The following is a 17162-nucleotide window of genomic DNA, read 5'->3' as shown; positions in this document are numbered from 1 at the left end:
GTTTCTCTTTTTTGTCCAATGCTGTGAAATCTGCTAATCTTGTTGTACCAAGTCTCTTAACATTGAGTTACTCTAAAAGAGGTATGTATTTCATTGTTATGAGGTATGGAGAAGGAATAAAGAGAAAGAATTTAAACTGATTTTTAGAATGCTTTTCTATGTTTATCAGTGGAAAGAAAAGATAGAAAAACCCATTATTTGGATGCCATTGTGCTCCACCTGCACCATCCATTGGCTGTTCCCCCCAAGAAACCACTTTAATTCTGGTCACATGAATTCGCACACTTTGTTCCTTCTCTCTGGAACACCCTAACAAACTCTGTCTGCCTGATAAACTATGCTTGTCTTCCAGACAAAATTGAAATGTTCCCTCCAATGTAAAAGTTCCATGACTCCAGGAAACAACAATTATGATAACTACAATTTAATGAGGTGCTTGTACCTTTAGCCAATTTCTCATACTATCTAATAAGGCAGTTTTATTCTCATTTTACAGAAGAGAAGACTGAGGTTTAAAGGACTTGGATAACTGGCTCAAGGGCACATGGCTTGACTTGAAACCCAAATCCAAAGCTAGGACCTACTGCCTAAAGCCCTTTCTTTTTTGAAATCTATATCACCTATCAGTCATTCAGATTTATATTTGTTTACATGTGTAATCTTCCTCAATGCATTGAGTCTTCATTCCTGACTAAAAGATAATTTGTCTTTTTTTGGGGGGTGGCATTTTTACGTATGACAATCAGATTTAAGATTTCTATTTTTTGTTAGCATTCTTTGACTCTGTACTCCACAGGCGAGATGCTCAAGCATAGAAACCAGATGTGTTTTTAATCATCATTGAACTGAGCACCTGTCACTGTGTTTGCCATAGAAATTGTCCAATAAAAAAAAGAAATTGTCCAATATATATTTTTGAATGAGTAAACTAACAAGTGAGTGCACAAATGAACAAAGAATGAAGCAGGAAGACTGAGATTCAGCTCCTAGCAAAACAATACTTTTGTGTTTTACTTTCACTGTCCTCATTGTCTGAATAGATAGTGATTTCTTAAGCACGTGTGAAATATACTACCACTATCAACAACCGTGTTCACTCAGATGAAATCTGTATCCTAAGAGAACCTAACCATCAGCGTGATGGCAGTATGAGTTTTACTGTGGGGACAAGTTTTTACTTTCTTATAAACAAAGATACTGAGATTTCAGAATTCTCTGTAGAGATCTCAGATTTTGTATTTCATACATACAGGTATTTTCTAACTAGAGTGTGAATAGGTAGTTTTAAGCTCTGGGCCTCAAGCCAGTGTGGTTCATGTTTTGTCACTAGAATCTACAATAGAACTTCATTTTGGTAATTGTAATGAAGTTTTTGTAACTTTTGAGCTATTAAAAACTGACCATCTAGGGGTAATATAGAAGATTGCACATATTACAAGATACTTAACTTAGAAGTAATTACAATGTGGTTAGGATAAATTAATAATCATGTTTATTTGATACCTTAAAAAATTCTTGAAGTCTAAAAATAGTGGGTTTTCGCAAAGAAAAGAAAGTCCATGTTTTTCTTTTTAAAGTTAAAACCCATGAGAAAAAAGAAATAATAGGTAGCAGAAGGTATTAAATTATTTCTTCCATAAAAGCACAATCCCACATCAAATTTGAATACAACAGAATAGGCAGAGGGATAATAGCACTGACTTTAGTTTTAACCTATATAAGGCAGGAAACTGAATGAAATCAGTTTTTCCTCTATCTTACGTGGAAAAAAATGTGTCATATGGCAAACCCATATGAATCCAATCTGTTTTGTTTATTCATCCCTCCAGTGACATTCAGACTCCAGAATATCAGAAAACCTAGTCAATATTTCAATATCCTCATAGAGACCAAAAATGTAGTAAGGTGTGTGATGACTTAGTGCATTGAAAAAAAAAGAAAAAAGAAAGAAAAAGTCCTCATTGGGACAGGATGTTGATCTTATATCTTTTCAGCAACCTGTAGCTGTTTTCTCAACTCACTTTCCATAAAGGCATATTGTCTCTTCTGTCCTCCTTAGAATGAGAAAGAAAAAGAAGAATCAGTGTCTTATAAATAAAAATCTCTCCATGCTTCCCCAGCACTTGGGGACATGACCAGCTGCCTTCACTAGTCATTGATCTTTCACGATCCTCCCCGGCCCTTCTCTCCAGTCTCATTCACACGCACTCTCTACTGCACATGTGCACTGTATTCCTATGACTCTGCACCTTTGTCCACCTTATCTCTCTGTCGGGGACTCCTCCCCAGCTATTCACTCCTTCTTCACACTCCACCCATGCTCCTTCTTCTCTGCACCTAATTCCTCCCTTTTTTGGATGTATCAGGAATATCCTCGTATACGGAGCCTTCCAACCCCCAGACCAAGTTAGATGTCTCTGTGTTCTGTATGTGCTATTGGAGCCCTTATCAGAGGGGCACACTAGGACTGTTTGTGTCCAACATCTTATCCAGTGTTTAGTATATACTTCATGTTCAATAAATATTTGTTGAATGAATCAAGAAATCAATGGTTTTCCATTTTCATGGTGAATGAGAACAGAATCTGTAAAGCACACAGGAAAAATTGGGACAACTTGGACAGAGACCACTTTTGAAATCATATGCTTGGATCTCTCTTATGTTCTTTATGAAATAGGAATATTAATTCTCAGATCCTATCAAAGGATATCTAGTTGCCAAGGAACAAAACAAATTGGTATAAAATGGACTTTCTCTATAAGAGAATCCCAAGACATAGATTCTAAGGACAATATTATGTAGAAATGTCCCAATAGCTAATAGCTTTCAAATATTGATATGCATGATGTCATATGATTAAAACAGTATGAGTCAAAGGAAGAAACAAGATTTCTAGGTTATCATTGTACATGATACTCTTTGGCAGAATATTTTATTGATGTACACTTTCTTGACAATTATTTCCTGATCTTATTTTCCAAGGAAATTTTAGCTTTAAAATTTTTATTCTGCAAAGAAAAGTTTGTGATATTTTATTTGCATTACACATGTGACAGACTGCATTTATTCTTTGTAACCAGGAATGAAAGGAACTGCATGTGCAGAGAGAAGCAAAACCGTCAAAATATGAAAATTGGGTATAAGTGAACTTGAAATCAGTTTTTAAGGCAAGCATAGAATGTTTTGGGGTTTTTTTTCTTTAGTAAAACTTAATTATTTATGTCCTTTTATAAAAGTAGGGCACCCTGTGGACATTTTTACAACTGAAATGCCCCTTAATCTTGTAAGTCAGGCTGTATGTTGGGAAGATAGGACACAAACCTAAAAAAAAAAAAAAAAAAAAAAAAAAACAACTAAGCATGGAGAAGGGATTATCACTAATGGAGGAATTGATTCATGGGTTACTGATTCTTTGATTAAATACATTTTTAAAAAGTGTTTTGGTAAACAGAAGATTATTTATTGGCATTTTTAAGAGGAATAAAAACTAGTTTTATTTATTTATTTGTTTATTTGTTTATTTATTTATTTTATTTATTTTAAACTAGTTTTAAAGAGACCAAATTTATATTAACAAATCACTGTGTTGTGCAAGATACTGAAAATCCATTGCCAATAGATTTATGGCCTGTTCCTAGGTATTTCCCATCGGGTTCATTGTGATAAAATACTGGAGCATGTGTAGCTTATAGGGCCTGACAGCAAACTCCACTTTCACAGCATCTGCATCAGGCTATGTGGGTTTTTTCTAAGAGGCTGTGTAGTGTAGCCAGCACCTAGAGCACCCAGTGGACCAATGGGAGCTCAGCTAGGGCCTTCTGATGGTAGCCCACCAAGTTCACTTGAGAGAGTACCAAGGATGGAAATGTCACACTGGCTGATTGGCCTACTAATTGACTAATAAAATTTAAAAAAGGAAAAGGCTTTTCTAATATATTTAAGCAAACTTTTATATTTTGAAGGGGGCCTGACAGCCTGACAGTTTGGGATCTTAAAGCTGGATTTTTGTTTCTCGGTAGATTTTGTTTCTTTGTTTTTGCTCTTAATCGATATATAACTGACATATAACATTATATTAACTTGAAGTGTACGACATAATGGTTTGGTGTTTGTATATATTGTGAAATTATCACCCCCATTAAAGTCTAGTTGACAGTCTGTCACCTTACATCGTTACAAATTTTTCTTTTGCTTGTGATGAGAACTTGTAAGATTTATTCCCTTAGCCACTTTCAGATAATCAATACAGTATTTTTTTCTTCCTTGTGGCATTTATTTATTTATAATTTTTTTAAAGATTTATTTATTTGTGTGTGAGAGAGAGAGAGAGAGAGAGATGGAGAAGAGAGGCAGAGGGAAAGGGAGAGAGAGAATTTTAAGCAGGCTCCATGCCCAGCACTGAGCCGAAGGAGGGGCTGGATCCCACCCCCCTGAGATCATGACCTGAGCCCAAATCAAGTCAGACACTTAATCAACTGCACCACCTATGTGCTCTTATTATTTTTTATTGAAGTATAATTGATATACAATGTTGTATCAGCTTTAGATGTACAACAGTGATTTGATATTTATACATATTATGAAATGATCACCAAGATGTCTAGCTGCCATCTTTATCAGTCTCTCTTCTCTTTCTGTCTCCTCTCTCTCTCTCTCTCTCTCTCCTCTTTCTCCCTTCTTTGTCTTCCCTTCTTTTTTCCTTCTTTCTTGGTAGGTACCAAGAGAAACATATTTTCTTATGTTTCTTCATTAATGACAACAAAACTCTTCAGCTTTGGACATAATCCAGGTCAGATATTTAATTTAAATAACCTCTTCCTTGGAGTTACCTTAGAATTAGCTTCTTACTCCCTCACTGCTCTTTTTGTATTTCTGAATGATCTTCATTTAAAATAAGGATTTCAGTTTTGTACTGAAGAACTAGTACTGTCCTAGTCTCACTTATTTTTAACTTCCTTCTTTTTCATTCCCCACACCACTGCCATCTTTTATCTCTTATATTTGTAAGGGAATAACTGAAATTTACTTACTGCTCTGGGTGTCAGAATAACTTGAGGCCTAGAATGGTTTCAGTCCATTATGGTGGTTTTGATCGCATATATCTGTTTTATAACCTGCCATTCATAATAGATCACTTCCTAACCTGACCCTGGCCCTGGCCCATCTCAGAAAAATTACTAGCATGATTACTAGTTGAAACCTAGACTTATGTCTTGAATTTTAGTAGTCTGAAGAAAAATTTCCAGAGGCATTGTAATAAGGAAATTTAATTAAGAGCTCATGTTGACTCAGGAATATTATGTATAGCATTGATCCACAGTGTAGCTAATAAATTCATTATGCTGAAAATTATACATGATTTATTAGTATATTGGCCAGTAAGAATGAAATCTGTCTCAACAGGAATGTTGAAAGAGGCAAGGCGGTGAAACTTTCATCTCCACTGGGAGTGACCTAACTTGCCAAATTGGGGCCATCAATCATAGTAAATGTGTTCAGAATAAATCATACTTCTTCCATGTTCATTGTATTCATCAGCACTTTTGAAGTCAGCAGTCCAAACTAGTCAGTTTTGGACAAATTTTCAGTATCCTGTGGTTTAGGCAATATGCCTCAGCTGTCTTTTTCCAGGGTATGTTCTCAGGTAGTTGTATGCCATGGGCTAGTGTTATCCAAATCCAAAGGGACAAAAGGGTGGCCTCATGTATTTCTTTTTCAAGTTGTTATTTAAATTCCAGTTAGTTAACATACAGTGTAATATTAGTTTCAGGTATAGAATTTAGTGATTCATTACTTACATATAACACCCAGGGCTCATCATAGCAAGTGCTCTCCTAATATCCATCACCCATTTAACCCATCTTCCCTCCAGTAATTCTCAGCTTGTTCTCTATAGTTAACTATTTCCTGGCTTGCCCCTCTCTTTTTAATTCCCTGATATGTTCATCTGTTGTATTTCTTAAATTTCACATGTCAGTGAAATCACGTGGTGTTTATTTATCCTTCTCTGACTCACTTATTTCTCTTAGCATAATACTCTTTAGCTCCACCCACATCGTTGTAAATGGCAAGATTTTATTCTTTTTGATGGCCAAGTTAATATTACATTAAATATAAATATAAATATAATGTATATGAAACCTCTTCCTTTTTTGTATTAATTAATTAACTTGTGAATTTCTTTCTTTATGATTGTGTTCAAGCAATAAATACACTTTGGCTCAAAAGACCATCAAAAAATTGCCAAAATTAGATGCTTTTATTTTATTTTATTTTTTTGATTTAAAAAAATAGTTTTATTGGTGTTCAATTTGCCAACATATAGAATAACACCCAGTGCTCATCCCGTCAAGTTGAAACCCCTTCTTGATCCATTCATCATTCGCTAGACATTTGGGCTCTTTCCATAATTTGGCTATTATTGAAAGTGCTGCTATAAATATCGGGGTACATGTATCCCTTTGAATCACTATTTTTGTATCCTTTGGGCTAATCCCTAGTAATACAATTGCTGGATCATAGGGTGGTTGTATTTTTTAATTTTGAGGAACCTTGATACTGTTTTGCTCAGTGGCTGCACTGGTTTGCATTCCCACCAATAGTATAAGAGAGTTCCCCTTTCTCTGCATCCTTGCCAACACCTTTTGTTTCCTTTGTTAATTTTTGCCATTCTGACTGGTGTGAGGTGGTATCTTATTGTGGTTTTAATTTGTATTTCCCTGATAATGAGTGATTTCGAGCATCTTTTCTTGTATATCTTCTTTGAGAAAATGTCTATTGATGTCTTCTGTCCATTTTTTAACTAGATTATTTGTTTTTTAGGTGTTCAGTTTTATAAGCTCTTTACATATTTTGGATACTAACCCTTTATCAGATATGACATTTGCAAATATCTTCTCCCATTATGTACATTGTCTTTTAGTTTTGTTGATTGTTTCCTTTGCTGTGTATAAGTTTTTTTATATTGATGAAGTCCCAATAGTTTATTTTTGCTTTTATTTCCTGTGCCTCAGGAGACATATACCTAGTAAGAGGTTGCTATGGCTGATGTCAAAGAGGTTACTGCCTTTCTCCTTCTTTAGGGTTTTGATGATTCCTGTCTCACATGGGTCTTCTATCCATTTAGAATTTGTTTTTGTGTATGATGTAAGAAGGTGGTCCAGTTTCATTCTTCTGCGTGTCTTTCCAACTTTCCCAATACCACATGCTGAAGAGACTTGTCTTTTCTCCATTGGATATTCCTTCCTGCTTTGTCAAAGATTAGTTGACAGTATAGTTTTGGGTCCACTTCTGGGTTTTCTATTCTGTTCCATTGATCTATGTGTCTGTTTTTGTGCTAGTAATATAGTGAGTGTCTTGGTCATTATAGCCTAGTACGGAGTCTAAGTCTGGAAGTCTAGAACTGTGATGCCTTTAGCTTTTCTTTTTCAGGATTGCATTTGTTATTTGGGGTCTTTTGTGGTTTCATACCAGTTTTAGGATTGTTCTAGCTCTGTAAAAAAAACACTGGTGGTATTTTGATAGGGATTGCATTAAATGTGTAGATAGCTTTGGGTAGTAGAGACATGTTAACAATATTCTTCCAATTCATGGGCATGGAATGTTTTTCCATTTCTTTGTGTCATCTTCAATTTTTTCTTTATTTTTTGTAGTTTTTAGAATATAGATCCTTTACCTCTTTGGCTAGGTTAACTCCTAGATATCTTATGGTTTTCAGTGCAGTTATAAATGGGACCGATTCCTTGATTGCTCTTTCTGCTGCTTTATTATTGGTGTATATAGAAACACAATAGATTTCTGTACCTTGATTTTATATTCTGTGATTGTATTGAATTTCTCTGTAATTTCTAGCAATTTTCCAGTAGAGGCTTCTGGGTTTTTTATATAGAGTACCACGTCATCTGCAAGTAGTGAAAGTTTGACTTCTTCATTGCCAATTTGGATGCCTTTTACTTCTTTTTGTTGTCTGATTCCTGAGGCAAGGACTTCTAGTACTATGTTAAATAACAGTGGTGAGAGTAGACATCCCTGTCTTGTTCGTGACCATAGAGGAGAAGTTCTGTTTCTCCTCACTGAGGATGACATCAGCTGTGGGTTTTTCATAGATGACCTTTATTATGTTGAGGTATGTTCTAGCCCTACTTTGTTGAGGGATTTTCTCATGACTGGATGTTTTACTTTGTCAAATGCTTTTTTCTGCATCTATTGCAAGGATCATATGGTTCTTATCCTTTCTTTTATTAATGTGGTGGATCACGCTGATTTATTTGCAAATATTGAACTACCATGCAGCCCAGGAATAAATCCTACTTGATCGTGGTGAATTAATCTTTTAATGTACTGCTGGATTCAGTTTGCTAGTATTTTGCTGAGAATTTTTACATCCATGTTCATCAGGGATTTTAGCCAGTAGTTGTTTTTTTTAGTGGAGTCTTTGGTTTTGGAATCAGGGTAAAGCTGGCCTCATAGAATGAGTTTGGAAATTTTCCTTCCATTTATATTTTTTTGGAATAGTTTGAGAAGAATAGGTATTAACTCTTCTTCAAATGTTTGGTAGAATTGCCCAGAAGCCATCTGCCCTGGACTTCGGTTTGTTGGGAGATTTTTGATTACTGAGTTAATTTCTTTGCTGGTTATGGGTCTGTTCAAGTTTTCTCTTCCTTCTCATTTCAGTTTTGGTAGTTTATATGCTTTTAAGAATTCATGCATTTCTTCCAGATTGTCTAACTTATTGGCATATAAATTTTCATAATATACTCTTATCATTGTATTTCTGTGGTATTGGTTGTTATTTCTCCTCTTTCAATTGTGATTTTATTTATTTGGGTCCTTTCTCTTTTCTTTTTGATAAGTCTGGCAATATCAATTTTATTAAGTTTTTCAAATTAATTTTTTCAAACCAGCTCCTGGTTTCATTGATCTCTACTACCATTCTTTTCGTTTCTATGTCATTTCTTTCTGCTCTAGTCTTTATTATTTCCCTTCTGTTGCTGGCTTTAGGCTTTGTTCGTTCTTTTTCTAACTACCTTAGGTGTAAGGTTAGGTTGTATATTTGAGAATTCCTTGCTTCTTGAGGTAGCCTGTATTACTATATACTTCCCTCTTAAGACCACTTTTTACTGCATCCCAAAGGTGTTGGACCATGGTGTTTTCATTTTCATTTGTTTCCATATCCTTTTTATTTCTTCTTTGATTTCCTGGTTGACCCATTCATTCTTTAGTAGCATGTTGTAGTCTTCCCAAATTTTTTCTTATGCTTGACTTCAAGTTTCATAGCATTGTGGTAAAAAAAAATAAACATGTTATGATCTCAGTCTTTCTGTACTTGTTGAGACCTGATTTGTGACCTAGAATGTAATCTGTTCTGGAGAATGTCCCATGTGCACTTGAAATGAATGTGTATTTTGCTGCTTTAGGATGAAATGTTCTGAATATATCTGTAAAGTCCATCTTGTTGTTCAAAGTCATTGTTTCTTTGTTGATTTTCTGCTTAGATGATGTGTCCATTGCTGTAAGTAGGGTGTTAAAGTCTCTTAGTAATGTTGTATTATTATCAATGAGTTCCTTTATGTTTGGTATTGTTTTATATACTTGTGTGTTCCCATGTTGGGAGCATAAATATTTACAATTGTTATATCTTCTTGTTGGACTGTCCCCTGTATTATGATATAGTGCCCTTCTTCATCTCTTTGTTACAGGATTTGGCTTAAAATCTAGCTTCTCTGGGGGTACCGAGGTGACTCAGTCAATTAAATGTCTGATTTTTTAGCTCAACTCAGGTCTTGATCTCAGGGTTGTGAGTTCAATCCCCACATTGGACTCCATGCTGGCCATGGAGCATACTTAAAAATTAATTAATTACATAAAATCTAGTTTGTATGATGTAGGTGTTGCTATTCCAGCTTTTTTTTTTTTTTACTTCCATTTGCACAATAATTGTTTTTCCATCCCCTCATTTTCAATCCGCAGGTTTCTTTAGGTATAAAATGAGTCTCTTGTAGGCAGCATATAGGTGGATCTTGTTTTTATATCCATTCTGACACACTTTATCTTGATTGGAGTGTTTAGTCCATTTACATTCACAGTAATTATTGATAGATATATACTTATTTGCCACTTTATTACTTGTTTTGCCATTGTTTGGGGAGATTTTCTCTTTCCTTTCTAGTCTTTGTCATTCTTGGTCTTTCTTTCCCCGTGCAAAGAGTCCCCTTGGTATTCCTTTCAGAACTGGTTTATGGGTCATGAACTCATTTAGTTTTTGTGTGTCTGGGAAATTCTTTATCTCTTTTTCTTTTCTGAATGATAGAGTATTCTTGTGGTATAGAGTATTCTTGGCTGCATATCTTTCCCATTCAGTGCATTGAGTACATCATGAAGTATGGCTTCATTTATAAGGGAGGACATTACATCTTCAAAATCATTGTCCTAAAAATCAGGTCATTGTCTACAAGGTCTCTTAGAATCACTTAGAGCTTGAATACATGAACAGATAGCAAGATGAATTTCCCACTATGTACTGTGCTAATACTCATTACATAGGCAAGAAAGTACAATGAGTGTCACTTATGTGTATCTATGTGTGTATGAGGTGCGTATACATAGTGGGGGTAGCAAAGAATGCTAAAATATGAAATAATGTAATTATTTACTGTCACTGTTCTGAACTCTTTTTAAATAATGCTTTATTTGGAAATAATTTCAAACTTAATGGACAACTTCATGGATAATACAAAGAACACATGCAGGGGTGTCTGGGTGACTCAGTCGGTTAAGTGTCTGCCTTCAGCTCAGGCCATGATCCCTGAGTTCTGGGATTGAGCCTCACATTGGGCTCCCTGCTCAGCAGGGAGGCTGCTTCTTTCTCTATGCCTCATAGAGAAATGCCTGCTCCCATACCCTCTCACTCTTTCACTCTCTCTTAAATACATAAGATATTTTTAAAAAGAACACATGTATCTATTCCTCACCATTTTCAATGTCCTCCTTCATGTGCTTTGTCACTCTCTCCTTGTTTACTTACACACCTACACCCCATCCCACACACACACACTATTTTTCTTCTCTGACCCACCCTAGAGAGAGTTATATACATCATGGCCCTCCATCTTCAAATTCTCCAGCGTGTAGCTCCTAGAACAAGGACACTTTTCCTTATAACTGTGTTATAGCTTCGAGCATCTGGTTGCCTTTGAATTTTTCAGGATAACTTATTTATTATACCTTATACTTCAAATTCTAACCCAGATACTGATACTGAAACTGGTAGAAGAAGCAGCTGAATTATCTTGAAAAAAAAAAGTCATTATCACTAACATTTTAACTTTTGCAAAGAAACATTGTTATGTCAATATGTGTGAAATGACTGGTTTTAGGGCAATTTGATGAGTTAATACAAATAGAGATTCCTCTTAATTAATAAATCCTATTTGTGTAGAGAACTTATCAATGGCATTACCATTAGCTGGCATTCACTGGGACAGATAGAACATCTTGTCTTTCTGTATTTTTGATCCTATTTTCCTTTTTGTAATCAGAGAATTCTAGGTTTTGAAAGCCTGAAGGAATTTCTCTTTAGTGACATTTCCTAGCTGTCAGGGAGCAGTAGAGAAGTAGAGGGGCACAGGTGATGCTGAACGGGTTCTAGAGAGCAGGAGTCCCATAGGGAACCATCCTAATACACACCACAGCTGTCCCTTCACTGAGACAGATAATGGTAGGTCTCTCCCAAAATGATTCTTATAGCCATTTTTATTCCCTAGCTTAATTTTTTAAAATGCAAGTTTACACTGCTATGAACACATTAGAACTGAGATTTATGTTTCATAAACTATGGAGCTAATTTTGATAACTAACACGTTTCTGACAGTCGTGATTTCTTCTCAAAAGGAGCTTGAGCATGCATGTTCCTCTCCACCCAAGTATGTCCAACAATAGGTCTATGTATTGGGGGATCTAAGTGAAAATGACAGAGCTTTAGGGATTTAGAATGAGCAGCAATAGTCTGGAGGAGGAGAGTGTGATGCTGGAGCCATTTATGAAAAATGGGTCCCTTGGTGACTGTGGTGCACAATATAGATGCACAGTACTGCAGAATCATCCAGGAGGCTTTGTGTACATCCAATGTGCACACAGAGATGGGCCTCAAATATGTGAAAATAACAGTTTTACTACACCAGGCAGATTCCTCATTTACTTGTTCAACAGATTTATGTCATGGGGCAGTTTTCCAGGAGCTGGGGATTTAGTAATAAATAAGTGGGCCATTGTCTATAACCTCATGGAGCTTACAAAACTGTTTTGCCTTAAAATATTGTACGATCGTAGAGGTATTTGTGCACTGACCATATGACCACAGTATGTCATTCTATAAACCTTTCAGACATGACTTGGATCTGCAAGAATTTAGTTTTAAAGCTGTTGGATTTGCAGGAAGAGAGAACACTGGCTTTAAATGATAAATCATAGAAAGAATTTTGAAAAGACCCTCCAGCTTTTAATGATTTAACAAGAGCAATGTGCTCAGAGACTATTGAGTCAGAAAAAAATATGTAAACATTCATGTATTCAAGGGTAAAAATGAGTGGGGGAAAGGGCCAAAGGAGAACCTCCCCAAAATGAGTGTTCTTCTTTATGGCAGGGAAACCACTTTTTGGACCAATGCAATGGCTTCCAGGCTAGAGTGACTTTCAAATCTGTCTGGAAAAACAAATATCTGAACCCCAAGGGAAAATTTAGGGTGGTTCTTACAGGATTTTGTTCAGCATATTTTCTAGAAATATTTTTGAGATAGTCCTGGAGCGAGCTTTTAACTAGCAATGTATTACTACTACACAATATCTTTGAATTATAGTAAGCTGGAAACCAGTCATCCAATATCTAAATTTTAGCCTGGCCTAGGTGAACACACTTTCTTAACAAGATTAAAATACAGTCTTAGATCATAGGTGAATAAGAGTTTTGTTATTAGTGTCTATGTTAGCTGGGAAAGTATTTTGCCCAAATACAGATTTAAAATAGAAGTGACTTAAAGAAGATAGAGCTTCATTTCTCTATCATGTTAAAGTCTGAAAGTAGGCAGTCTAGAACTAATGTGGCAACACTGTCCCACAAAGACTTCAAGGATACATGCTCCTTTCCTTTTGATGCTGTAAAATGTGGCATTTGTGCCTTAGTTCAACTCACAGTCCAATTTGGCTGCTCTAGCACCAGCCATCAACTTATTCAAGTCAGGAGGAAAGAGAAAAGAGTGAAAAAGGACAGATAAGAAACACATGACAGATGTCTTTTGATGGAAGTTCCTGAAACCTGCACATAACACTTCCAACCCCTTTATTAGAATTTACCTATGTGGCGGGACACCTGGGTGGCTCAGCAGTTGAGCACCTGCCTTCGGCTCAGGGTGTGATCCTGGAGTCCCAGGATCAAGCCCCCCATTGGGTTCCCTGCATGGAGCCTGCTTCTGCCCCTGCCTGTGTCTCTGCCTCTCTCTGTGTGTCTCTCGTGAATAAATAAATAAGATCTTTGAGAAAAAATAATAACATCCTTATGTGGTAACACCTGGCCACATAGGAGTCTGGGAATGTTCTCAATTTTAAGCAATCATATGCTTAGGTGATTACGGATTCTAATATAACTGATGAGGTAAAGCATTAGGTTAGGGGACAGCTAGCAGTGTTGCTGGTTAATAATGTTGTATGTATTTTAAACCAGGTCAGTCTGCAGTACTGTATTTGCAGTGTGATTTGCAAGCTCATTCGCAGCATGAGCTTACTACCTACAATGTGAAAAAATTGTTGTCAAGTTCTGCTAAAATATTTTACCTGCTCAGGGTAAGGAACTGAAGATTAAATGTACTAGACTAATGACTAATTATTTTTCATTGTATGTGGCAATAGGTTCCCTACCTCAAAACTTGTATGTCCACCTAGAATCGGGGAAAGGAGAAGCTGGTAGCACAAAATAAAAGTTAAATTCTTAAAAGGTTTGATACTCTTCGTGTTCTTACCAACCCATAACCCTCTTCTAAATTTGAATTATGGGTGCATTTAGAATTTACAGTACAGAGTATCCTCAAGTCTCACATGAGAATTACTTTGCTTGTTCAAACAAGATTGCATCCCAGCAAGCATGCCAAAATTTGATAGCTACAAATGGGGAGATCTGCAGAGAGAAGGGCACAGGAGGTAATTTTGTTTAAATCTCCTGCAGTATCTTGGATTAAGGTAGACAGTAGTTACCATTTTGCTGATATGAGGCAGGCATGTGACTATTGCTTATAGGAGAAATAAGCAATCACAGAGCTGATTTAATTTCCACTGGGGTTTATGGAAGCACCAAAATGTGATGTAGCCAAACGTCCCTAAAAGTTCCACCATTACAAGAAATTAAAGCCAAGCACAATTACATCCTATTAGTAAAAAGAACTGTTAAAGTGCCATTGTTATTTACTGAATGAATTGCACTTTTGGATTACCTTGACCAGCCACGTTTTAATTTTTGTCTGTCCATTTCTTCCAAATCACATTAGGAGCTTTAGCTGATATTCACAAAATAAGCTCTGTTATTAAGGTGCAGTATAACCTGAGAAGCTTCAGTTTAATTACTAGATTAGAACTTTCAAATGGGCGTGTCGTCTAGATTTCAGCAAATATGGGATTGTAATTATTTGGGATCCTTTGTTTCTTAGTGTTTGCAAGAGACCTGAGATGAAAGGAGAGAGGGATCCCTGGGTGGCGCAGCAGTTTAGCGCCTGCCTTTGGCCCAGGGCGCGATCCTGGAGACCTGGGATCGAATCCCACGTCGGGCTCCCAGTGCATGGAGCCTGCTTCTCCCTCTGCCTGTGTCTCTGCCTCTCTCTCTCTGTGTAACTATCATAAATAAATAAATAATTAATTAAAAAAAAAAAAAAAAAGAAAGGAGAGAATTGAATTTAGCGAATTGATTTTTGTTGCTGTTGTTCCACTGACATTCTCCCCCCAGTCCTTTCAGGAATGGGCCCAAAGCTTCTGAATGCAATGATTGAGGGAGTTGCCTCTATAGAAGAAAGCCCTGGGCAGGCGTAGTGCCCAGACTTTAGTGGAGGCAGGAATGGGCAGCTCAAAGATGTGTGATGAGCTCTTCCAGAAGTAAAGCGCCCATATGATTTAGCATCCAAACCAGGACACTTTTTAGAGTGAAAGGCAATGCTATTCGTAATTACCCTTGGATAACAGAATAAATCTGGTAAATTCTGGCCCATTCTACCTGTAAGAAACAGATATTTAAACAAACAAATGTATAAAGATTTTTAGGTACCTGGAGAATAAAAGGTTCTGTAGGACATGAGAAGAGGGAAAATGGATATTTGGGTCACTCTATCAGGGATTCCTCTCCTTGGTACCAAAGTTACTATCATCTTGTAATAGACAATGAGGTTTCCAAGCCTCTGAACCACATTAATATTCCCCTAACAATTGAGTTATTGATTCTCAGATGTTTCAGGAGCTTGGAAACATTACAAAAAGGTAGCTGTGATAAAGGGAATATTCCAGGCTTTTTCAGCTCAATTCAAAAAACATTTATTGGGTACCAGGTATATGACAGCCAATGTCTAGCACCAGAGATTGAAAAATGAATTTGATATAGTTCCAACCCTGGAGAAAATCAGTCTACTAGTAAACAAATAATGTGATAGACTGTTTAGTGATTTCATTATTTGAAGAGTGAACTTCTGATTTGGCTCTTAAGCATCAAATATGATATTTGCCGGTCTCTGTCTTTAGAGGGAACTCCTGCTGGGTAGTAACCTGGATTTTCCCAGTCCCAACTAACGTGAGACACCATGGCAAAGTAAACAGGCTGTTTTAGTGAGGCTTTTTTTAACTCAGAGGTCCTTGTTTTCCAGACAGCTAATTTATTTTTTTTCCACCCGGAAAGCCCTTCCCTACCATCTGAGCTGTTCTGACCAAATCAGCAGAGACAAGCTACAGAGATTTAGGGTGTCTGGGTTAAAAAGGTTTGCTTGTTTAATTAGATAAATAATTTGAGAGTACTTTCCAGAATTACTGTTCCTAATCACATTGATAAATGCTCGGAAGACCCTGTCAGTCAGCCAGTAGATAACAGAATCTGGAGGAAGAGTGAAGCATTAGGGTGAGCTGGAAATAATTCAGAAAATCCTAATACACTCTATGAGCCTGCATATAAAAATTCATCATCATCATTTTTTTAGGGCCGCTTACTATTTCCCAAGTGCCGCATTACGTGCATTAATCCTATTTAATCTGCAAAATCACCGTATGATGGAGGTACTGCTTTCTTCATTTTACAAATGAGAGAACAAGCTTGTGTAAGTTAATGAGCTTGTGTGAGGACCTCTGGTTAGCTCAGTGGCAGAACTCAGGTTTGGAAACAAGGAGTGCCTTACTCCAAAAACTATTCTCTTAAACTAACTTCAGTCCTTGTAAGGTCCCTCTCTGTCCCAGAATAAACCAGCATATTGTCCATTCAGGGATTGAAAAGAGCAAGGACCTGTGGCCTTGTTTCTAAATAAAGGAATGGAGGGTGTCAGAGCTGCACCAGGGGCTTTCTGTAGACAGAAGGGGCACCTTCCTCTAGAATCCAACCAAACAGGCTACTTCAAATGCCAGTCTCATTCACCCTGAAGGAAAGCTGCTTATCAGTGGTTGCTTGCCCAGATGAATTCGTTTCTAAATGTTCATTCTCCACAAAGAAAGTGTGACTCTGGGGGCACAGAGCCCAGCTCTTGTGGAGGACTGGGTGGCAGGCAGAGGGAGGAGCAAGTAGGGAAGTCAAGTCGCAAAGTACAGTCAAGTTCTTAGGGTGCTGGGTTTTCTTCACCCACTTATCAGGCAGCCTCAGGTTTTTAACTCTGCCTCCTACAGTTGCCTCTTTAATTATCCGTTTTGAATCAGCGTTATCTTCTCCATGTTCCAGCTTTTAGTTGGCTGAGTTTCTAGACTTTTAGAGACTCAGCCCTACTCTTTCCTTCTTTGCTACAGTGCTTGTAGCTCCCTGCCTCCTTTCCTCCCTCATTCCTAGAGGCTTCCACCAGAGAATTTGGAGCTTTGGAGAAGGAAAAGACTCTTTTGTGCCTTGTGTGCCTGAGGTCTTAAGCCATGCAACAGCTGGTTGTCACCCCACCTGAGCCACCAGACTCC

General features: G+C 37.0%; 1 protein-coding gene across 30 annotated transcripts in view; it reads left to right on the top strand.

Moving 5' to 3' along the window:
* The window catches only part of PDE4D (phosphodiesterase 4D), a 1385565-nt gene that overhangs the window by 1299646 nt on the left and 68757 nt on the right, over window positions 1-17162 (top strand). The window contains exon 1 of one of the 30 annotated variants that reach the window (XM_077897915.1): window positions 4719-4789. The exons of the other annotated variants lie outside the window; for them this stretch is intronic. Within the exon in view, the coding sequence (XP_077754041.1) occupies window positions 4753-4789 (37 nt within the window). The 5' untranslated portion in view covers window positions 4719-4752. Of the gene's footprint in view, window positions 1-4718; window positions 4790-17162 lie in introns of those variants that run through there. 30 annotated transcript variants of the gene reach the window in all.

Source organism: Canis aureus, chromosome 5 (assembly GCF_053574225.1).
Source record: "Canis aureus isolate CA01 chromosome 5, VMU_Caureus_v.1.0, whole genome shotgun sequence".
Lineage (NCBI taxonomy): Eukaryota > Metazoa > Chordata > Mammalia > Carnivora > Canidae > Canis > Canis aureus.
The sequence above is the reverse complement of the archived record's forward strand: the minus strand, read 5'-3'. Positions and strand labels throughout refer to the sequence as shown.